Consider the following 25,430-nt stretch of genomic DNA (forward strand, 5'->3'; position numbering starts at 1 on the left):
ATTAACGCAAAAGAAGTATAAATATAATACAAGTCTGAGCACACGGGCGGGTGTATGGGTAAATACATTTAAAGCCCTTAATATTTGTGAAGCTAATACGGTGGGTAAATTACTCGATCATATCTTAAGCATAAACAGAAATAGAATGTTATCTCGTACATCAAGGACGTCAGCGATCATGTGCACACAAAATGAAAAGACATACTAAACACATTTAAATCCTTCTACGAAGATTTATATAAAAAGGCTAAGGAACTTAACTCAGAGAACTGCACACAATACTTGAATAGACTTAGATTACCCCAATTGACTGAACAAGACAAACTAGAGCTAGGGAAAACAATCATTGCAGAGGAGGTTACAAATTCCATAAAAACCTTGAAAGTTAACAAAGCTCCGGGACCAGACAGTTTTCCTGGCATATTCTATAAAACCTTCTTAGTCCAACTACAACCGACCATGCTGTGAGTTTTAAATGACAAAGCAAGTGAAGGATCAATCAAGAAGGCCGACTGGTAGGTGCTGCCCTAAGGGGCTCTAAGCGCTTGGGATCCCACACTGGGGAATATCCATGTCAGCGGCAGCCATCAATCGAAACTGAACTCCTAAGAGTAACAGGAAGAATACCAGCATAATATTGAACTATTTCCATATCTCATCTCTTAAAGATTCAGCATATTATTAGCTCCTACCTTATTTCACCTGAGACTGGACGGGGTTCTGGCCGCTCGCCACCTGTGATGTCGTCTGAGTTTCTTCTTCAATCCACGGAGATGACCGTTTCCTCCTAGGGGCATCTCCCCCACTGCTGCCCACACGAACAGACTCAGGCGTGGATTTGCCGCTGAGCCTGACAGCCGGATGGGAGCGGCTTCGATGGACGCTTGAGGAGCCTGCCCTAGCTTGAAGAACACTGAGGCCATTTGGGCTCTGGAGTCTCATTGCGACCCCTGGCGTCAGCAGGACGGGAGTGAACACAATGGACGCATGAGGGACCATCTCTGGCTGGAAGAGAACCATTGGAGCTGGAGAGTCTCGGTGCGGCCCCTGGCATCCCGCAGGTCGACACGGCGGGATCCCTCTACCATGGCAGCTGCAGACCCCCCTGTTTCTCGGGCCTCAGGTCTCTTGGAAATCCTTGGTGCTGCAGCGGCAGGCCCCCGATGATATTGGTTCCCAGACAACAGGGTCTCTCGGTCTCCTCAGCAGCATGCTCCAGAGCAGGGTTTGAAGACCTTATACTGCGGTCTCAACGTGCCCCGGAAGCCTCAGAGGGAGACCCCAGTACCACTGCGCTGCAGCAGCAGCGGGACCTCGGAGGCCGCAGCACGGAGCTACAGGACCTATGGAGCATGGAAGCAGTGGGCCCCCGAAGCACTCACAGCATGGTGGTGGAGCCTCCTGGGCATCTTCGTGCAGCTGCAGGAATCAGCCCCGATGCAGCTGCCTTCTCTCCTCCAGCAGGGCTGTTACACTTCCCAGATGCCCCTGGAGGAGGTTCCCAATGGTGCAGGATCCACCCCACAGCAGCTGGGGCATAGCGCCTGCGGATTGCCGTGAATTTAAAGCCTTTGGCAAAAAACCCTCGTAGAGAGGTCGAGGTGCAGCCCCACCCCCTGCAGGAACTACCCACACACAACAACACCGATAGCACATTTGTTGCATCTCCCATAACGGAAACCTCAACCCTAAAAGAGGATTAAAGATTGCACACACAGAGGCCAATACAACAGTGAATCTGAGCACCTATGTACCAAAGTGGCATGAAGCGGCCAGCAAAACGAGCAAATTAATCTTCTTTAGATACGATTAAAGAACTTGACAGCGCGACCGAAGTACTGTAACTATGATCAACTAACTTTATCTTTTTGACCCTATTCCACATATGCTTAAGTAGGTCAGTGTCTCATGGTTTTTTATTATTTCAAAATGGCTGTATGGGTTTTCACCTACTCCAAAATGGTTGATTGTTTATAAAACAAGTGCAAGGGGCCTCCCCCACTGGTCACTTCTAAGTGAGTTTTTACAACACTTCTTTCTGGGTCTAATTTCACTGCAACTGAAATAGGACCATAGTTGGGATGGACAGCGAAACAGGACTTCACTAGCTCTCCCTCATCTCCCCATCAGTTTTTGGACTGTAAAACAGGACTACACTGCCCTCTCCACATTCAATGGAAAGAAACAGAGGATCTCATAACTATCTAGGGAGACCTCGACTAAGGAGTCGGCCATCTTAGACCGCCTTAACCATAGTGTTTTAGCCCCGATTTACCTTAGCCCCAGCCAACTACCAACAGTTCCTCTCCCTCACCTCACGTCAGACTTTCGTACACACTTTTCATACACACTCAAACGCCCTCCCCAATGCGCCTACTCTCTGTGTATATCACGAAACTCACAGGCACACATACCTACCTCAGCCCATAATAAATTAGTCACAGCCACAGGTGTAAATTATCACCCTCCCCTACCCACCCTCCTTCCCATACCTCGGCCCATAATAATTTAGTCACAGCCACAGTTGTTAATTTCTCCCTCCCCAACCCACCTCCTTTCCCAAACGCTTAACCCAGGTCTCCACTGTTCCTTATTGACTCCCATTCACCCATGCATAGACTCATACTTATGCCCAGAATATATTAGTCATAGCAGTTTTTGTTAATTTCATCCTCCCCTACCCACCCTCCCTCCCTAACTCCTCGCACCGGAACCCACAGATCCCTCCTGTGCTCCATACACCCATATACACTCTTACGCCTTCCTCATACACTCTTGCACCCTACTCTTCAGAGCATAACATGGAACTCACAGGCATACATACTTACAACATCATTTATCCTGCCAAACTGCCAAACGCTTCAAGCATAATTTTTTAAAAGCACACCCGGAAACTCCCTTCGCTGATCCCTATTTCTCATTACACAACGGTATCACAACCACTGATATCATTTTCCACACCAAACGTAGAGCCCAATGGAGGAAAGCTTTCCTAGCCTTACTCTCGATATCTTTCATTAGGATATCCGCTCATGGTCTAGTGATTTCTATTGCACCATCCCAACTCTTCCAAGCGACAGCAACCATCACCATCTACAATAATGGAACAATACTGATTCAATCCACGGACCGGAGTTTAAATCTACTGGATAAAATCTTCCCCATTATTAAAGAACAAGTGTCTAATCCCCATACTACTACCCATTCCACTTCCACCCCCAATACACAAGATGTCACAGATCCTACCCCCTCTGTCACCCCCTTCCCCCCTCTTCCGCGGCCACCACGGATATCAGATCCATATACCTCCTCCACCATGACTACCCCTCGCACCAACACACCTCACCTCAGTTCACCTAACCCTCAAACGCGACATCCACCCGGCATGACTGAGACAACATATGCACCCCCAACTGAATCTGAACCCCCTCCGGGTATGATTGTAGCTCCCCCTCCTCTAGCTTTCCCCCCTCCATAACCATCTCTCCCCCTACCTCAGCCTTGCTTCACAATGACGCTCCCAACAGGTACTCCCACCATTCCAGTACTGAGACATTTCACGCACCTACAATAGAAGCTGAACCCCCTCTGGGTATGACCATAGCTCCTCCCTCTAACATCGCTCCCCCCTTAATCTCTCCCCCTTCATCATCCCTGCTCCACAATATCACCCCTAACATGGACTCCCCCCATGCCTGCCATCGCCCCACAGGTTACTTGTTGGCACATAATAGGACACCTCACCACCACCATTTCGAAAACACTCCACCCCCCACAAACCCACCCTCAGCGCATACACCACTCCCAATCACCCCTCCCATACCCACTCACCTGCCAGCCACACCAACAATTCAGACATCTATATCAACTACTCAATCCACATACGCAACACCGCCTCTTATTTTACTCATTCCAGCACCAGACCTCACATCTAACCAGGCCAATGCGCAGCCACCCACACCTATATCCCAGACACCTAACCAAGTCATAACCGCTCCAGACACCAGACTAGATGAGATTATGTCCGTACTTCACCAAATCAAAGAGGAACTCCATGCTCTTAAAGAGTTGTTTTTGATTCAACCATGGCACTCCATATCCTCAAGATCTTTTATATCAAGCAAGCTTCCCACTCACCTTCAACCCACCCCCAAACATATTCTACCCTGCTGGAAATCAATTCCCTCCCGTAATTTTGCTACCTGCCCAACACGAAGCAACAACCAATTTTCGGAGAACGACCTACGCTCTCTTCTACACTCCTAAGAACCCGCTCTATTAAGATCCACATATCTCCCGCACACATACCGATCCTTACTATCCCCCCAACCCTCACAAGTCCTCCACACACAACAATAGAGGAATCATCAACAATAATCTTAGAAGAGTCACACTCATTCAGGATCCCAACTCTTCCCTCATCACACCCTGTCTTAAATGCACACTCCTTAATTGCTGATCAGCCTCTAGACACGCAGCGGACACAGCTGACCTCATTCTCGCACATGACTTGGACCTTATAATGCTTACCAAAACCCTGCTAACAGAATCCTCCTCGCCATTCATCGACATTCTAGTACCCCCAAATTACGACATTATCAGATTGGACAGGAATGGTAAGACAGGGGTAGAAATTGTATGTATACACCGTAGCAACATCTCCGTAAAAAGAGTAATTTCCCCAGTATTCCCCTCCTGTGAATACATTAGTCTCGACATTAACAGCAACGGCAATCCATTATGCTCTTTACACCTTATATATCATCCACCTGGTGACAACCTCATCTTCAGCGAACACCTCATGGACATGGTCACAACGAACACCGGACAACAAAACACCCAAATATTCCTTTGCGACTTCAATCTCCGGTTGAACGACCAAAGCGACTCAGTGGTCAGTAGTCTCAAAAACTTCCTCGGCACTCTAGACCTCACCCAAATGAGCAACAGCCCTGCACACAATAAAGTTTAAATCTTGGATTTAATAATCTCCAAAGGTGACCCCATTCAGCTTGAGTCGATCCAACCCTGTGATTGGTCTGACCATCATATCATTACCTTCTTTGTCAATGAATCAGTGAAACTTAATTTGGTTCAATCCACAAAACCAAAGGTATGGAAAAGAGACTTAAAAAAACTCAACCCTAGCACATTACCTTCTTCCAGTTACAATCTTCTTCTGCCCCTGCCGGCTCCTCCAACGTACATGAGCTCACCAACCACTACCTCAAATCTATGACCTCGATAATTAATGAGGTTGCTTCCCTTCAACTAAAAAGAGTTTCCTCGAAAGTCTCAAAACCCTGGTACAATGTTCAACTTAACGAAGATAGACGTTCTCTGAGAACTTCGGAACCCAATTGTAGATCAGTCCCATCCGCTAAGCAGCTCAAAATTCTAAGGAAAAAAAGAAATGCATTCTACAGAAAGATCAAGCGCACAAAAGCAGACTTCATCAGCCACCAACTAGACCAAGCAAGAAACCATCCAAAAAAACTGTTTGAGTTAATCAAAACCCAATCTAAGAATGAACCTTAATGACTACAAGACTCAGCTCGTCCACAACCGACTTGTGAAGAATTCTCTAACTTCTTTAATCTAAAGACTGATAACATCAAGAAAGATCTACTCAATGACCTAAGCTTACACTCTAGTCCCCAGATCAAAACATCCCCTCTACTCCCAACTTCGTCACGCCAAACCCCTGCAAAGTTCGACCTAATAAACAATGTTGCATGGTCTTCCTTTGACACTTACACTGAAGAAGCTTTAGGCAAGATTCTCAGTACCCTGAAGCCTGCCAATCACCTCACCGATCCTCTCCCCGCAAACGCTGTCAAAGACTTAACCCCATTACTTCTGCCTCTCTGGACCAAAATCATTAACAGTTCACTTCAACAAGGTTGAATCCCGGACACCCTTAAAGTGAGACAGGTATCACCCATCCTAAAGAAACCCACAGCTGACTCCATGGACCTAAACAACTATCACCCTATTTCCAATATTCCTACCTTGGCCAAACTTTTGGAAAAATGTGCACACCACCAATTGACAAAACACATTGATCAGAACGGTACATGCCTACTCATCCTATTAGATCTCTCTTCAGCCTTTGATACAGTCAAACACGATAACTTGATAGATCTGTTGAATCACAGAATAGGTCTATCAGGGTCAGTGATTAACTGACTTACCTCTTTTCTTCAAAACCGGACGCAAAAATTCAAGGTCAACAACACCCTGTCCAAACCCGTTCCAGTAACGTTAGGAGTCCTGCAATGGTCCTCGCTATCCCCGACATTGTTTAATTTATTCATGGAACCACTCACCGAACTGCTGCAAGCATCTAAAGTGCAATATCACATGTACGCAGACGATACCCAACTATACTTTAAGATACACACCGCTGAAGACATTAAACTGCTTAACACAGCGCTTGGGAACACCCAGACATGGGTGGCAGAGAACCGTCTCAAATTGAACGCTTTAAAAACTGAATTCCTCCTAATAGCCCCACCCGCCAAAGTCTCCACCATGCATGATTGGTTCAAACATCTTACTGCATTCAACGTTCAACCAACCATTGTGGACTCAGCAAAATCATTAGATATAACCCTCGACTGCAACCTCAATATGCAGAAACACATTAGCAATGCAACCAGGGGAGCAAACTTCCAGATAAATACACTGAGGAAGCTGAAACCCTTCCTACCTGCTAATGACTTCAAGATGGCAGTGCAAGCTCTAGTTATCCCTTGGGTGGATTATGGAAGTGTCACTCTCTCTAGCCTCCCTAAAGCGACAACAGCACCCCTAAGAGCCTCCATTAATGTGGCAGCGTGACTCATCACTGGCTCGAATAGAAGATGGTGATTCTAGATCCACAAGAAGTGCAGAAAACCTTCTACTGAAACCACAAAGATTCAACAAGAAATAAACAATCCTTCTCAGGGACGGCGCCTAGGATCTGGCATGCACTACCTCCAGAAACCAGACTTATTTCCTCCACTGCTTCTTTCAAAAAGGAGGTAAAATCGATTCTCATGGCAAAATGCACATGAACATAGACTAAGGAAATTCTGAGAACTCTCGCACCTTCACCAGTATTCCTTTTATGACAAGGGTCAACTAGACCACCTAAGCACTATAATTGCCATTTCCTTTACTCAATGGGTCTTCATTGTCTTGCACCTTTTTGCTCTACATTGCACAAGATTTTATGTTTACCTGATCTATCTGCTTTATTTGTTGTATAACTAACCTCTTTATTGTATAAATAACCTCTATGTTTGTAAAACGCTCTGATATCCGCAAGGGTCTTGTTTGCGCTCTATAAAACTTTCAAATAAATAAATTAAATAAATGAAGGGTATACTACAGACTCCATGACAGACGCCAATATAGTTGTCATACATAAAGAAGGGAAAGATCCCCTGCTCCCGAAGAACTATACACCAATATCTCTCATCAATGTTGATTGTAAAATCTATTAAAAAATCTTAGCTACAAGGCTTAACATTGTTCTTCCATATTTAATAAGTAACTCTCAAGTAGGTTTTATTAAAAGTAGCATGTCTAACAACAACACTCGATTGTTGTGTCATGTTTTAGAAAATGCTGCGTTTAAACAAGATCCGGCTATTGCCATTACTTTAGATGCAGAAAAGGCCTTCGGTAGAGTCTCTTTTTAAAACAATTATTGTATACGTTTAATTTGGGAGATTCATACATCAAAATAGTAATGTCCTTTTACTTAGCGCCATCAGCTCGTATTGCGATTAATGGATCTCTCTTGGACTCTCTAACCTTCAACAAGGCACTAGACAGGGTTGCCCCTTATCTCCATCTCTGTTCTTGCTGGCACTGGAACCGTTAATTCAAGACATTCAGTTGAATTCTGATATAAAGAGGGTAGGCTTTAAAGATATTCAGGATAAATTAGCTGCCTATGCGGATGATATCCTAATTATGCCTGAAAATCTGGGTCCTTCAATTGCTGCCTTGATGGCTACAATTGCAGAATATTCCGTACATTCAAGCTACAAACCTAATAGAGACAATTCAGCAGTGAAACCCCTGAATGTGCATTGTACCTGAGACCTTTTAGGTAATTCGTGATTGGCTTAGCAAATCACAAAACGTTTGGATTCTTGGTCACCAAAATTTATAACATGGTGGGGAAGGGTCGAACCAAAAAAATGATGATCACACCTTTGGTTAATTATCCTATAAATAAGCTCCCTCTTCTGTTGACAGAGGACTTTCACCATAAACTAGACATCCTTCTTACAAATTTCTATGGTGCGGCAAAAAGCTCGAATTGGCATCAGAAAATTGAGACTTGAAAAATCCTAGGGTGGTGTAAATCTAGCGGATTTTAAAATGTACCAATCAGCGTTTCCTGCAAAGCAAGGATCCTATTGGATTTCGCCTCCTGCTCATTATAACCCCGTGTGGTTATATGTAGAAAAATCCATTCTTAATAATCTCGATCCTCTGACATTACTTATCTCTAACCAGCTTTACCCAAATAGATCTAAATCTATTTTCAAAAATACAATAATGGCACTTCTTATGATACATAAGAAATTAGACATAAGTGTTAGGGGTTCTAAGATGGAGTCTCTATGGCTTAATCGTAGTGTATTATACAAAGGGAAATGTTTAAATCTTGATGATTGGAGCAAACAGGGTATCTTCTTCCCTTATCAGATGGAATGCTCTTTGTATCCTGTTATGTTTGTAGACCTTCAAACCAATTATAAGTTAGACAACATCGAATTTTATTTTTTATTTATTTATTTATTTATGCGATTTTATATAGCGCGAACTTTACCCGAAGGCGTCAGAGCGCTTTACATAGGACCCAGTTTCAACCATAAGGACTGATGGTTACAATCGGAAAAACAGATTTGCAAATTTTTGACTTACATAAGAACCAGTTGAAAACAAACGGACTTAGGATTACATGCGTTATAAAAAAGGTACAAACAGAAAAAATTGCAAATGTACAAGAGATAAAATCACACAAGGAGGAGATACAAATGGATAAACTCTAGGCATATACTAGTGATACCTCTATCTACTTAGGGAGGGGATACACATGGATATACTCTAAGAGTCACAGAGGAATGGTAGAGAGCACAGCGGACTCCTGCATAAACTAGTGATTAGAGTTATCTCTATATACATAGGGAAGGGGTAAGACTGGATATACTCTAAAAGTCACATAGGAATGGAAGAGAGCAAAGCGGACTACTGCATGTCCTAGTGATTAGAGTTATCTCTATATACAAAGGGAAGGGATACACATGGATATACTCTAAAAGTCACATAGGAGACTAGTCATTAGAGTTATCTCTATATACATAGGAAGGGATAAGACCGGATATACTCTAATGGACACATAGGAATGGTAGAGAGTACAAAGGTCTACTGCATACACTAGTGATTAGAGTTATCTCTATATACATAGGGAGGGGATAAGACTGGATATACTCTAAGAGTCACATAGGCAAGGTATATGGTGCAAGGTCTAAAGCAAATACCATTGATTAGAGTTATTACAATACGTCAAAGAGCAGAGTTCCATAAGTGTGGATGCAGTCAGAGAACAAAGGGAGGGTGGGAGGGGTGCAAGGGTATGGAGAGAAGGGGAAGCGGAAAAGGGAGGGAACATTTGAGGATCATCCACGGGAAAAAGGGTTAACGGACGAGGGAGGAGGGCTAGAGTCCAGCGAAACTGTCCGAAAACAGCAGCAAAGTGATGGTCAGGACAAAACAAAAAGTCAGGAAGTCCAGGAGTGAATGATGTTTTTAAGTAAGAGCAGCAATAACTAAAGCCAAATTTCATAATGTGCCCCCATCCTTACCAATGTTTGTAGCACAGATCAATAAATTAGGCCACCAAGGGCTAGATGTAGGTAATTTGGATTTACCGATTCATAAATACCGAATTTTACCGATTCGGAATCGGTAAATTTAATGTAGGTTAAAATTCGATAAAAAAAAACGAATCGGTAGGATTCGGTATTTACCGAATCGGTATTTACCGATTCGGTATTTGCCATTGATTCCTATGGGCCTGTAGGTCCATAGGAATGAATGTCAATTACCGAATCGGTAATTACCGATTCTGTAAATACCGAAAAATTCAAGGGTGGCAGGGTGTCACTTTGACACCCTGTTGCACCCCTGATTGGGCATGTATGTGTACCACATGGCACAGGTGTACATGCAGAGATTTGCATATACACTGGTATTCGTTATTTACCACCAACTACTAGTTGGTGGTAAATAACAAATCCTTAAAGCCCTGTGGCACTGTTTACAGTGTCACCTACATCTTTAAATGCAGATTCTGTAATTTTACAGAATCGGTAATTTACCATTTCGGTAAATTTACTGATTCTGTAAATTACCGATTCGGTAAAATGACCGAATCTACATTTTCTTATGCCCCTACATCTCAGTATCCAAATACCGGTCGGTAACGCCCACCCGCGTCGACCGTGACGAAGTGAGAGGAGGCCCGTCAGCCGAAGGTGAGCCCTGGACTGTAAAGCACCCAAAAGCAGAGCCCACCCGCCATAGGCGCTGACTCGCCAGCCATGTACAATTAATTAAGCAAGGCTCGCGGAGCCAACCCGCGGCCTGCCTGCAGCCAGCCCCGCAGCGGGACACTAAATGCAAGCAGAGCCCACCCGCTGAGAACATTATTTAAGCAAGGCCAGCGGAGCGCCTGCAGCGTGAGGTGAGCTGTCGGGCGCCCAGAGAAAAGAAATAAATGCAAGCGGAGCCCACCCGCCGTAATATGAACTGAGGCCGCAGCGGCCGCCAGCAAGTGCCCCCAAAGAAAGCCCAGGCCAGCAAGAGCCCAACTCGCTGTACCCTGTCTGGGCCCTGCGTTGAGCCCCCGTCGCGCAGCGTGTTTACTGTGGAGCTGCGGCGGGGTAAAGAATCGGCAATGGATCGGCCCGCAGAGTGTGGACGCCAGCGTGTGCTGAGGCGCCCCCCCCTACAAGTGATTGGTGAAAAGGGGAGAAGTGGCGCGAGGCCCGCGCGGCCCGCCACGATGGTGGAAACAAACAGGGACTCACCGGGTCTGAGGCAGAGTCCCCCGGTACTGCCCAATTGCCTGTGAATGCCCCGGAAGCGGCCGAACATGTGGCTGTGACCGGCCCAGTGGAGGAAGGTTGCCGAGGAAACAGAAACAGAGGAGACGGTGCCACCTAGTGGCCAGGGGTAAAATCGCACCCAGCAACAGGAGGATGCTGTGCAATGGTAGCAGCAGAAAAACCCCACAGGGACGCCACGTGCATGCGAACAGAAGATAGCCTCACACAGACTGAAGGACAGCACACCGCGGAGCACCTATAGAGCAAGGTATGCGTACAGCAGCCCAGGGACAGGAAAAGCTGCCACCACCTCAGAGGAAGTAAAAACTGTAGGAACACCGCAATAGTGATACAGGGACGCACATAACAGCGCAAGAACGCGCCAGAACACCACCAAGCAAACACCCAGCCAAGGCTACGTGGTGCACACAAGTGATGCCTAGAGACGGATAGAGAAACCACCTGCTGGCAGGTGGCTACTCCTAAGAAGAGAGGAAAGCGCCACGTCAAAGGAAGGTTGCAACTGATCACGCAGCGGGAAGCAAATGACAGCACGCAGGTGTGCCAGAGTGAGACAGGGACGTCTCCCAGTCACAAGGAGGAAGCCAGAGGACAGGTCACCTAGCCACGCAGCAATACGAAACTGGCGCAGCAACGCCACACGGCATCAAAGGAGTAAGAGGAGGATCTAGAGTGCGACACGGCCAGGAGCTGCGCAAGGGAAAAGGCAGTGACAGTGATCAAGTGCAAGAAAGCACCAGGAGTGCCCAAAGTGCTCAAAGTAGAGAGCGAGGAACGAAGGTCAGCACTGCGATGCCAGAAGCGCAGGTACTCTCCAGAAAGCGCAAGGAAGATGCCAGGAGACAGCGCAGGAACGTGACAGGAACTCTCCAGAAAGTGCAAGGAAGACGCCAGGAGACAGCGCAGGTACTCTCCAGAAAGCGCAAGGAAGACGCCAGGAGACAGCGCAGGAACGCGACAGGAACTCTCCAGAAAGCGCAAGGAAGACGCCAGGAGACAGCGCAGGTACTCTCCAGAGAGCGCAAGGAAGACGCCAGGAGACAGCGCAGGAACGCGACAGGAGTGCAAGAACTCCACACCCGCACGACAGGACCGCGCAGCCATGCGTCGGAGCGTGCCAGGAGAGTCAGGAATCAGGAGAGCCAGAGTGACGCCACACGGAGACGCGCCAATGCCAAAACACTGTGAAGGAGAATAGCGACCACGAAGAAGATAGCACAGCATGACGACTCATGCCGAAGGTGAAAGCCGACCACCCAGTCTGGTCGCCAAGGAAAGAAAAGAAGCAACTGAGAAGATGGCGACAAACGGTTCAGTCACTAGAAGAGAAGACCAGTGTCTGAGAGCCATGCCTAGACCAGAGAGAAACAGGTGGCATGCATGCTACCTGGAGAAGACTGGTTGGAAAGACCAAGGCAGTACAGTGACCGGATCACGCCGCGAGAAGGAACAGGGAGAAAAAGGGCGCGACCCCATGAAGAAAAGGACATGGACCGAAGAAATTCAACCCCGTAATTATTGAAAGCGACAGAAAGAGGAAGTGAAGGGCGCGACGCTAACCCTGGGAAGTGAGTGACCAGAAGACAGTGTACTAGGACTAGGACAAGACCAGGATGACATGTTGACACGTGCAGAGTGCGCGCACTGCATGGGGAAGCCTGCCCAGAGAAGATGAAGAAAAGGGGACCAGGGTACATCGCGAGAAGAGGAGAAGAAGGAAGAAAGAACAGAGTGGCACCGCCACTAAGAAGAAAAGAAGAAGGGAGAAATCGGAATGGCACGCTGCCACTGCAAGAAGAAGCCGCCCCTGCGGAAAGAAGCCAGGTGACAGGCACTGGAACACCTGAGTGCAATGGAAGACAAGCCTGGCAAGAGCACCGGCAGCGCAGAACAAGGACTACCACCTACGAGCCCTCCATCCACATGGTGATCGCAGAAGAGAGCAAGCTAGACTGTTGGTGACATCTACTTCTGGGGTTTGAGCGGAAGATTGGATGGCGAGACTACTCAGGCCTCCGGAAGTTGAGGACCTGACCTACCTCGCACCAGCCCGTGGCAAACCAGAATCAGAGGCCTCGAGGGACTCTGGTGGCAGCAAGTCCCGCACGGGAGACAGGTCTACCGATGCCCGTCTGCAGGACCCAAGGGGATGAAAGCCTCGCGAGCGATGAGAAGAGTTTACAACTCAACCTTCAGGTGGAACTAGGACACTACGGTGAGGCTCGTGGAGCGCCCTGCTCACGGCCCGAAGGCTATGGTGGAGCAACACGACCGAAAACACCAGTCCAGTGGAAGCCTGGCGAAGAGGTCCTCCCGGACATCTGGTGAGAGAAGAATACCGGCGAGAGGGACATCCTAGTGAGAGGGATGTGTGCACCTACTCTTTTCACCTGCCAAGAGTCAACACTAAAGCCTGCCCGGAAAACATCACGAAGCCAGAAGAGAGAACAAAACCAAAAAACTGTTGACACCTGTGTCATCCAGTTATCTCTCATCACCAACGGAGTGAAGCAAAGGCAGGGCTGAGAACAGCAGACAGACAGCACAGACAAAATAAGAACCCGCCGAACAACTGCGAACCGTGCCGCCGAGAACTGTTAACCCAGAATACAAGAACTATACTGCCTGCGGTTTGCAAGCAGCCGAAGAGACTCATTTTGATAGTGCAAGTCCAATGTTATATTCTGTGTTTTCTGTCCCACACAGGTTCATGGACTTTTTCTGTTTGGTTTATTTTTTTTTACCAATTTGGGAAGGGATGTAATGCCCAGCACAAGTCAGCAGTCTAGTGCTGAAGCCTGTATTCACACTGAACACCCACCCACCACTGATGTCACTGGTCATGTGACACAGCATCAATAAAAGAGGCCGAGTGCACGTGCTCTGGGCCAGTTGCACCATACCTCCAGTGTGTCCTGCGTCTGTGTGTGAGTGCTTGCCAGCATGAGGGCCTAGGGCCCATCACAGTCCTTTACAAAACTGTGTCATCCTTTTGGGACAAGGTTTTTGTTTTTCTTTCCAAAATATTCAGATGTGAGCTAAAAAGAGAGCTTTCTACACTAACTACTGGGTTTTTAATGGCTGATTTTTGTACTGATACGGACAAAGCAGTTTTGACCTTTTACTTACGTCAGCATTGAAGATGGTTCTTAATAATTGGAAAGACACTCACAAGACTTCATATAAAGAATGGATGAGCTGGGTTACTCACCTTAGGGGGGCAGACAATATTGCACTACAGAACTCTCCATGGAAGCCCTTGTTTAGATAATTGTGGTACTCCTTTGACATTTACTTTAATACACACAAACCTCCGTGATCATGCATACTTCGGTTTTATTCTCTGTAACGTTACATTTATAATATTTGTTACTATGTTTGTTGTAATTTTTTGTATTTACAGTGAACTTTGCAACATTTGTATACTAATGCTATCAGTCCCTCAATATAGGTTTCTCTTGCTGTTTATTATCTAGCGTTCTCCTCTTTTTCTTTTTTTTCCTCTTCTTCTTTTTTTCTTCGTTCTTCTTTTTTCTTCTCTCTTGGTTTTTTCAGTTTTTTCATCTTTCTATCTTTGGTTTACATGGTTTGGAATATTGATTTTAACAGATTGCAGAATTGTATGCGATGATAATGTGTAACTTTAGCACAAATATTCAAGTTGTACATTACTCCAAACGTGTTATTTTTATTTATTTTTGTACATTGTTGAAAATTTAATAAAGCATTTGAAATAAAAAAAGAAAACATCAAATATGACAAAAATCGGCACTAATTTGAAAACAAGCTTAAAAATGTTAATTTCCTCTAGATCTATCGGAGTGAGTTAGATAACCAAAAATAACATTATTGGCAAGAGGTGAAAAGCACAGATAACGGACTGAATGTGAATAAGAGTTGTCCAACATTGCCATCTTGTGCCTTAAATGAGAACAACTCATTTAAGAACTCGAAATGGGATGGTCCCAGGTGTATCCAGCCTTTTCTGTATTTAAAGCAACTTCTGATCTGTAAAAATCCTCGTGAGCAACTGACCTGCCAACTTACTCCGTTCCACTACATAGCTACCAATGTTTCAGATTGCTCATGTGTGACATTTTCATAATTTCAGTGTAATAATGAGTGACATTCAACGACTTTGAGTTGACAGTTTCTTGCGAGCAAAATCATGCAATGAACACGAGGGAAACAAATATCAGAAATTACACCTATTTGAGCAATGGGAAACTCTGAGGAGAGATTAACACTGCTGGAAAGTACCATAAATGGAAGGGTGTTAGGGCACTTGTAATTAGATCGTTGTTAAACAAATGTGTAATCATGATGTTAACAGTCTACAGGATTGGTGATGTGAGCACAAGCAGTAGGACAAAATATCTTCTTAAAAATACAAATATGAATTATAGAATAAGGTACACACATAACTGATTTGCTGAATTCGATTAACTAGATGGTTTCATTTACGTTCGGTAGCCAGGTCCACACATGTCAAGACCATGGAGTGGGACCTGAGCTGATGGTTGTAGAGCAACTTTAAGTTGTGCCAAGACAGGTGAACTGCTTTCCAAAAGTAGCCGGATAATGTGCAATATTTTCAGCCAGTTATGACATTTCTTATCCATTATATAGCTGCACAGCTAACATGTAGTTTAACTTTTCTGTGCACTGTTTACTAAAATGCCAGACCTTACTGAAGATGTTTGATACAACAGATTGGGCAATGATAAAAAAAAGTTGATTTAAAGACATTAAAAAAGAGAGCTGCATTGCTCTTACGCCCATTGCTTGGCGCAAGGGCAACACAACTGTTTGATGAAAATTCCCCGAAGTGGTCACCATTATGCTCAGGTGATTCTCAGAAACATATTGCTGGAAGTCTTGCAGACTTGTCATGTCTTGACCTTCCTTCTTTCATTTATTTTTGTTTGGGATTTAATCCAGTTATTTGCACTGAGCGGTAGAAAATCCTAGTTTTTGTCCTTCCAGCCCTTGTCTCTATTTTATTTCTAGTGCCTTCTCTCCAAATCCCATCTCCATCTTCCATTTCACTCCAACATACTCACTTATGAAGAGACATTGGCAGAGGTGCTCTGTGTGCAAGCCCTTTATATGTAACAGATACATATTCACTGCTCGCTCTGACCGCAGCGTGGGGTTTGCTAGGATAGAACGCAGGTTCTGAATTGACTGCTAAATAGAACCATATTCCCTTAATTTGGTGCAATGATTGAGCCTTGAACAGGGAACTTTGGGGCCAGATTAAGATAAATTTAACTTTTATAAACAGCCATTAAGCTCATGTTCCTTCATTATCTTCTGATATTGTAACTGCAAACATGTCTGCTTTAGGGAGATTTCAAAGAATGACAACCTAAATAAGTAGAAATACATATCTGTTTCCTGTAAATGTGTGTTTTCAATCTCCTTTGTCTGCAGGATAGGACCTTCATGTGGACAGATGGCTCTCAGTTTAACTTCCAGGCATGGTATACCAAAGAACCCAACAATGCAGGTGGGCGGGAGCCCTGCGCCGCATTCAACTTTGCCAGTAAGTGAGAACTCCTATAGAATAGCACTCAGTAACTGCCCAGATAATAGTTCTGTATACTGTTTGTCAACTATTTAGTAGCTAATTGAGCTTGATTGGTAGTGTACGTTTTGTCAAGCCTCTCACGCTGGATGTTTGCGCTTTATTGCTAGTTGCATGTGTTGCCGGGCCAGGTTTCCTTCCTTTTGGATTTTGCATCAGACTGTAACTGTTGTCTCAATGTCTGTCTCTTCACAACACCCTCACAACCCCCAGAAAGTGATGGTCTCGATTTCTTTACAGAAGTGGAGAAGGCGAAGAAATGCACAAGAATGGGTGTGTGCAGTCCATATTGGCAGAGGGACCACGACCCTCCACCTTTCGCCCTTCATGAACAGTGTCTGTCAGGCTGAACAAAGGTCAGCCTGAAAGACACTGTTGACTTTCAGGTCAGGCAGCCAGGAGCCAGACATGCGCATTTAGCGCTGGCTCCCTGAACTGAACTTTGCTGGGTTGAGAAAGTAAATGTAAATGTAAATGTAAGGTGTTTTGTAGCGCGCTCAATTACTACCGGAGTATCCTGGCGCGAATGACCGCTGGGGAACCCGTCCTGGCTTTCCCTGTGAGATGGTCCCATGCTGGGTATCTCCAAGGTGAAGCCAGGCATCCCTGGCGTCTGTGGGGGGCCGTTGTAGCGATGAGGCAAGCTTAATGCCCAGAGTTACCGAGTGTGATCACTGCCCAAAGTGGGCACCGAGGCGAGAATTATCAGTCCGCTGACCCTGGTCCTCGACCCTGCCGCGTCGGGAATCGAACCCTGGTCCCGGGCCGTTCTCAGCCTCCGGGTCTGCCGCCTCTAACCAGTGAGCCACACCTCGCCACCGCAGTGGTGGGCGTCACGTTCTCAGCTCAGCAAAGGTTGCTGAGGCCCTCCCCTCAGTGACGAGGGGTAGTGTCACTGGTTGCCTCGCACTTCAGTTTTAAGCCCGCACCCAGGATCAGTGTCAATCAGTGAAACTTCATCACAGCGTGGGGTAGGTCCAGTAGTGTCTCACTGACCCATCCCACTCTGTGATGACGTTGGGACTGCTGCCTTCCCTCATTGGCTGACCTTAGGTCAGCCAATGAGGAAAGGCAGCAGTCTCAAGCCTTCTGAACCACAGAGGCAGCGCAGAGCTAACTGAAGGTAAGTGTGTTTTATTTTTTTAATAGTTTGGTGCGTGTATGCGTGTATGTATGAATATTCGGGAAAGAGTGTTGTGAATGAATGTGTTTGTACGTGTGTATGTGTGTCCCGTCTGCCGCCATTGTATGAGTGTCACCTGACACCTAACCATTTGGTGTCTGTCAGCTGTGCACCTAACTGGAGCCCCAGATATGGATTGAAACAATGCTGGATGTCAGTAATAATACAAGCAAAAATAGCGCTCCACAGAAGTATTGTCAATGCCACCTTAGTCCCCTTATCACTATGCAGCGAGGCCTCCACTGCACAGCTCCCACTCACCTGGTGCATCTAATGCTCACATGAATCCATATGTACACCTTCATGTTTACCATTGACACTCATTTGGCACTTTGTGGAGCCCTGCTGGCCACCTGGCAAAACTGGATGGAGCAGACTGAACAGAGCCATTGCAGGAAAGTCCTTTTAAGCAGCTGTTCGCATTCAGCACGCGGCACAGTCGAGAGAGTGCTCAAGTCTGGAACACTGCGTTGCCTAATCACATCACCGCATGATCCAAGCTCAATTCCAGGTTTCACGAGTAGGCCCCGTCAAATGTGACAATTATTTATTTGGATAAAAATCCGAAACGAGGTGTTCGGGATTCATTGGATGCAATAGTTAATGCATAGTCACTATTTTCGGAGAGTAATATGCAACTTATGCTGATTAGTCTCTGCAAATTGAATGCAATACTGAGTCGACGGTCTGTCTCCTCCCAATATGACTTGCACTTGAGACCGCAGTCTTTTTTGCAAACACACAGATGAGTAAGGAAAGCCCTTCCCCCAGCATAGACATACAGACCTCTCAGATTCTCAGACACAAACCCCCATTACACCATGTCACGGCCCCTATGATGGGTACTAATCAGTTAGTTACCCCCAACCTTTCCTACCCATCCCCTTGGGTGATTTGCACAGTTACTTGACAGTCTGCTGTGCTATCAGTTTCTCACCATACCAGCCAGCAGTATTTCCTACCCATGCCAGTTCCACACAGCCAACCCTGAACTCCACCCTCTATGCTTTAAATACTCAGTTTCATATGTCAGGAGTCTTAATGCCCCCAACAAATGACAAGCCCTGTTGTCAATGCTAAGGTAAATGGGCTGCGAAATATGGCTACTACAAGAAATACACCTCTACTGAAAGACTGGAGACAGGTCACGCTCGTTTGACTAATATTAATTTTCATCAGGCCCCTGTAAGAAAGCAGGTGCGGCTATACTCCTCGCTTCCAAGTTCCAGGGACAGGTGCTGCAGATCCAGGCCAAAGTTACGGGCAGACTCCGGGTGTTACGACTTACCCTCTTAACATACACCTTTATGACTGCTATGATTACACACCTAATGAACAACAGGAACGTTTCCTCTTCCGGTCCCTTAATCAAGTTCCGCCATCCCCAGATGCAAACATTGCAATATGGAGAGACTTTAATGAGGTCTTTAATGCTGACCTTGAAAGATCGACCTACAGACTGGGACAGTTAGTAAGTTGGAGGAGTTGGCGTTTGAGAGGTGGGCCTCATAGATGCCTGGGCAGGTTCACCGCCCCACACCGAGAGAGTGCTCTTTCTTTTGCGCATCCCACCTATTTTATACGTGCCCTGCATAGACTACTCTTTGCTACCCGCCCGCCTTGGGGCAGCAAATGTTGTCAATGATATCAGGGTCTCTGCCCTTCTGGACCATGCTCCCATTATGCTGCTGTTACACACTCATCAGCCCAACCGCCTATAAAACATAGCGCATCAACCACACCCTCGTCTCTTACGCATCTAAAATTTAAGGGGCAGATTTACAAGCCCCTTGCGCCACGTTTACACCGCCTTGTGTGACGCAACAGCGATGTAAACATGGCACATCCCTGCAAGGCATTTATAACGTGACGCATCTAGGGAGATGCATCACGTTATAAAGCCTAGCACCACAATGGAGGCGTTCCCACGCAGGGTGGGCGTTCCGGCACCTGTGCGCCTCGCAAAAGTGCCTGCGTGAAATCTACAAGATTTCACGCAGGCACTTCCGTTACGATGCTACGTCAATTCCTTACGCCTGCTTGAGTATGGGTGGCCCCTGTGCATTGCAGGAGTTGCGTCGCGCTTGCGACGAGACTCCAGCAATGCGCAGCCCGTACGCCACAAGATGCGTCATGCATCTTCCCTTCCTTGCACCATGGTGCGCCGCATTGTAAATGCAGCGCATCTGTGGTGGCGGAAGGAGGGGATTGCAGGTGCATGCCTGCTGATTTGCAGAGATGCGCCAGAACATGTAAATATGCCCTAAAGTGAATGAGGTGATCTGACACCACTTTCAGGCGTACAACTCCCCTGACACTCCAATCGCAATACTATGGCACATCTTAATGACAGTGGAGAAAGGTTCCTTCATAGTCATATCGACTAAGCGGACCGGGACTCGGAAGGACAAGCGGACTGTTCCGGAAAACTAGGTGCAAGATCTAGAGGAAACACATAATTGAACCAGCACCATAGAGTGCGCCGCCATTTGATCCTGGCCCGTAAACAATTCAGAGCTCTTGACTTAGACTGAGCCGAGTTAACCCTCCTCAGACTAAACAGAGATTTTGCATCAGCGGTAATAAGGCAGGACAACTCTTTGCATTGTAAGCTCCAAGCAGAGACACACAGACATACTAGCCCCACTGCTGGAACCCTTAGGCAACTCATTTAGGGAGATGGGTGCGAGAGGGTCTAATCACAGGGATGGCAAATCCTGGGAGTATCAGACAAGATTCCTTTCCTACAGCCCAATATCCTTGCTTAACATATATGTCAAGCTTTTCTCTTCACAAGTATACTGGCGGCACAGCTCAATCCCTACATACAGGGATGTATTGACCCAGATCAAACCAGGTTTATTCCAGAATGAATTTGTAGTGACAACATCAAACAACTGATGCATCTCATTGACAAAGCGTCCCGCTCTCACGCACCAGCGATCCTCCTTTCGATCGATGCAGAAAAAGCATTCGATTGAGTGAAGTGGCCATAACTTTGGCAAGTATTGCCACTGTTGCTCTAGGCACCAGATTCCACACATGTGTATTATCTGCATAGTCGAGGTGTGAAACATTATCAAGTTACCATCATCTTTTTCTACAAACATGCATCCATGGACTTATTTCTACACTATCACATGTATTTGTTGGCTTGTAAGAACCTTCAATTTCTTAACACTTACATTGTCATTTAGACCTGTAGAGTTATCTGTCTGGTATTTGCCCCATATTAGAGCTATTGCCTACTGTGAAATGAGATTAAATTGCTTGTAATTTGTGTTGGAACATAACACTCACATTGAGCTTGTGGTAAACACATGTTCAAAATAGCACACATGCACTAATAACACATGCAAAATGCACTTCAATACTAGGGGTGGGTGGAATTTTTAATTTTCCCGGTGGAATTTGAGGAATTTAGTAATTCCACGTTACTCTTTTAACTAATAATAAACTAATACATTCTTCCCCTACACCGGCAAACGTATGCAGCACTGCGAGTCTTTGTCACTTGCTCTCTCAATCCAGCCTCTCTCTCTTTCTTTGCTTTCCGGTCTCTCGAACTCTTTTTTTCCTGTCCTCCAACATTCTCTCTTTTACATTTTCTCTTTCTTTCTCTTTCTATTTCCTCTATCTCTCTTCTTACTTGAGGAGTGGAAGGAATTCCCCCATGGGTAGTTGCAGTGTTTGAAGCATCCATGGTGGAGAGGGGGTTCTGGTGCCTTTAAAACAACACACCTTTGTGTGCAGTTTTTGGGTTTCATTACATACATTTCATAGTGGCAGGTCCTAGCTAGGAAAAGGCTAATGCTAGCTAGCATAAGGCGGATGCTACCTTGGACAAGGCAGGTGCTAGCTAGGACTAGCTAGGATGAGGCTAAAGCTATCTGGGTTGATGTAGGTGCCAGCTTCACCCCTTAAGTGTGCCCATTGCTGCCCGTCCCCTCCTACCCAGTATGTGAGCTGTTGTTTCTGCCAGGGAGGATGCTTCACATGTAGGTCTGGGTGAGGTTGGGGCATCAAGAAGTCTGCACATCACGAAATCCAGAGGATGATCAGAGACCGGGTTTTCTGAAGGACTGGCGACACTCCTTCAGAGATGGGTCCCAGATCACACATGGCCATGAGTGAAATGACGGGGACCGGTTGCTGCCAAATAGTTGTCATGGCAACCAATGTACTCAATGTCACTTACAGGGCTTCTCATGAGCTGGTGCTTAGATCTGAAGCACATGCACACCGAACGTGCAGCTACCACACCTGATGTCCCTGAAGGGAGGGGAGGCCACTGGGGTCCCCAGCCAGTTTCTTTTACTGCCAACTTACTACGATGCTGTTGGTCGGTCCATGCCCGCCCGGAATGCCCCACTAGCTGCGCATGGGCATTGCGCAGACCCTTGAGGGCACCAACTATCTGTAAGGAGTACATTGGGCACTGATATCCAACACTCCTAGGCTCAGGAAGGTCCCCCCACAAGGATGGTTCTCACCTGGCTTTAGGATCCACAGATTGGCCTCTTCTGAATGCCAAAGGCTTCCTACCAGACAGGTATCAGGCAAAGACAAGCAGGTCTAAGGGAGGCTCAGTCACAAGTCAGAGTGGCACCTGACAACAACCAGCTCAGGCCAGAACTGCTCTTTATTTGGATGACTGGCCTCCAGGAATGCGACAATGTTGTCATCGAGGCCAATTTCACTCTTCCCTAAGAGATAAAGTCGATTTGGGACCCTGAGTACACCGGACCTGAAATGTATACCGACAGGGCTTGCTCTGAGAGCCTGAAGGAAGGGGCCAAATTAAGCTGTCTCTACCCGCTCACCTACATGCCTTTAAATAGCAAAAACAAACAGCAAATACCCGGGTCCTAAAAGACAGGGATACATGCAAGGGTAAATGTCAGTCAGAAGGGTCTTTGGGAGAAGGCAGGAGGCATAAGAAAGATGGCTGGACAGCCGCTGGGGGGGACGATAAAAATAGGTAGAGGGATAGTCATGGAATGGAGGGGCACGAAAGACATTGGAGAGAAAGAGATAGTAAAGGGATGAAAAGGAAGTGGGTAGTGATGGATGAAAGGAAGGAGAAGAGGGGTGCAGGAAAGAAGGGGAGCTCAGGGCAGAGGGCAGAATGTAATGGTTGGAAAGAGAGAGAGCAGAGTGCAGGGATGATGAGTGTGTGAAGCAGAGAAGGTTGGAGGAGATTGGGAGAGAGGGTGGAAGCTGAAGAAGGCAGGGAGATGGTGCAGGGAGGTGCTCCCGGAGACGTAGGGAGGTACCTCAAGAGGTACCACAGAGAAGCACGGAGGTACCGCTCACAGCAGGGCTCGATTGTTCTCACATCCATCTGCAATCAAGATGGACCGCACCATGGTGCAGAGCAGCAGTGCTAGGGGCAGCAGTGCCCATGGGTCGTCCATCTTGCCCTCGGCCATCAGTGGGTAGCCATTTGTAATTTTGATATGTACATTGTGTAAAATTGTGGAATTCGAAATCTTTATTAGGAATTTAAGCCTTTCATTGTTCCAAAGTTAGTGAAGACTACCATCAGCATTCCATAGCGCCAAATTCCCCACTCTATCCAGCTATGGAATCCCGCAGAATGGTTATGTAACTCTGCAGAATTCAGCAGAGCAAAACTCTACGAGTTCCTCCCAGACCTAATGAATACTCGTATTTGCGTTGTTTGCCATAGTTTGCTACCATCTGTAATTGAATACAAAAGTATGTCAAGCACTTAGGGAGCAAGGGTAATTTGCAGTTTGGTATTTTTACACTTGATCTTACAGATCCCATTAGGCATAATCCTCCTAAATTTGCAAATGTATTAATCTATTGAGCATTTTGAACATGTATTGTATTTTAATTGCAGTTATATAGTGAGTACTACTACTGATGAGGCACAGAACTGCTGAACGTCAGGAGCAAGCCACTCTGGAACCCAAGGCTCGCGGTTATTGGTGTCGTTGGGATCAGTCTTGTGCTCTCAATGAGGCCATTATGGACATTTACTCCAGTGTCTTTTTGGTGCATTAAATTAGTAGGAATTAGGTGTGAACATTAGTGCATTAGTGTGGGGTATGTGAGTTCATGCAGATCGCTGGTGGAATTAGTAGATGTGCTACAGGGGATTAGGTATTGCTAGGTTGCAGGATATGACTTTCAAAAAGGTCCAAATTAGTTTTTTAGATGAGGTAGGGTGCAATTTAAGGTAATACAACACTAGAGACTAATACACACATGCATATGACTTACATTTGGCTGTATTCAAAAAGAGGAGGCAAGCAGAGGATGGAAAGTAATGAGAAGTTCATTCAAAGATAAAGGAGAGGCAACAATGGGAAGTTTTAAGTCAAGGTCAAACTTTTTGTACAAGGTTTGAGCAACATGGACTACTTTTGAGATATCAAATATTCTGAAGGTGCAAACTGTTGAAAGAAGCATCATTATCTGCTTGTGAAGTATTGGTTAGGGGGTACCATTTGATAGGCCCTAGAATCAGGTGACTAGCCTGTCTAATGCCAGGCTACTCCTAATACAGGTACATATTGAGAACTTTAGACTATGCGTGAATTAAGTTGAAAACTCATGATAAAAGCAATGTGAGAGGACATAGAGGGTAGGTAATGCAACCATCTTATACAAACATCAACAAGAAGATTCATAAATTTCTGGAGCGAATGTCATCTGATGTTTAAGCTTAAATTTTGTCTTTAGTTACAAGGCATCCTGGAAAAAGAATGAAATATATTATGTCTTTTATATCTTCCACAGAACCTGGCAGATGGAATGACGCGACATGCAACGTAGCTTTGGCGTTTGTGTGCAAAGCGAGTGACAACCTTGATTTTGCAGGATAAGCACCAAACCAGCTTTTGCCAGAAGGGCCACACTCTGATATTTGTATTATTGCAAATGATGAATCCTTACTTGTAATAATCACATGTCAATATATAACTAGAGGCTGGAGTTTTTGGTAATTGAATTCTAAATAAAATCAAAGCACTTCAACTGAAAACAAAAGCTGTTTCGTTTTTTAATATTCATGAATATATGTTGTACGCTTTCATAGAATGTCTTTACTTTACCACATAGTTACCATGAGAGTGGGCTTGGATCCTGTAGGAACACTGCAACAACTGAGGCTGCTTTCCTCTCCTGGCTACCCTTCCAGTACCAGGAGCTGGGAGAAGTCAATATTGATGTCAAAGGCTGAACAAATAAAATACACCTTGAAAAAGTAAAACTGTTAATTTACAGGGTGGGGGGAAAGATCCAATACACATATTAAAATAAATATATGTTTTTACAAACCATGGAGGAATTCCACACAGCAGAAAATATAAAAAGATGAGGGGACAAATCAAATAATCAATTAACCAATCAATTAATCAATCAAGTGGCTTGTATAGCGCGACTACTCACCCATCAGGGTCTCAAGCCTTATACATTTATAAATCGAGCAACAAGATGAAAAGCAGTTCCAGACAGTATGCAGAATAATTCTTCCCGCTGGTCGTCA

At 45.7% G+C, this 25,430-nt stretch overlaps 1 protein-coding gene across 1 annotated transcript in view; it reads left to right on the forward strand.

Annotated features, from left to right (window-relative positions):
- Positions 1-24,931, forward strand: part of LOC147724242 (lectin-like) — a 1,164,867-nt gene extending 1,139,936 nt beyond the window's left edge. The window contains exons 4-5 of the mRNA XM_086966979.1: positions 16,575-16,686; positions 24,683-24,931. Coding sequence (XP_086823105.1) covers positions 16,575-16,686; positions 24,683-24,768 — 198 coding nt within the window. The 3' untranslated portion in view covers positions 24,769-24,931. The remainder of the gene's footprint in view (positions 1-16,574; positions 16,687-24,682) is intronic.
- Positions 24,932-25,430: the final 499 nt, after the last annotated feature.

The sequence above is a fragment of the Lissotriton vulgaris genome, chromosome 4_1 (assembly GCF_964263255.1).
Source record: "Lissotriton vulgaris chromosome 4_1, aLisVul1.2, whole genome shotgun sequence".
Lineage (NCBI taxonomy): Eukaryota > Metazoa > Chordata > Amphibia > Caudata > Salamandridae > Lissotriton > Lissotriton vulgaris.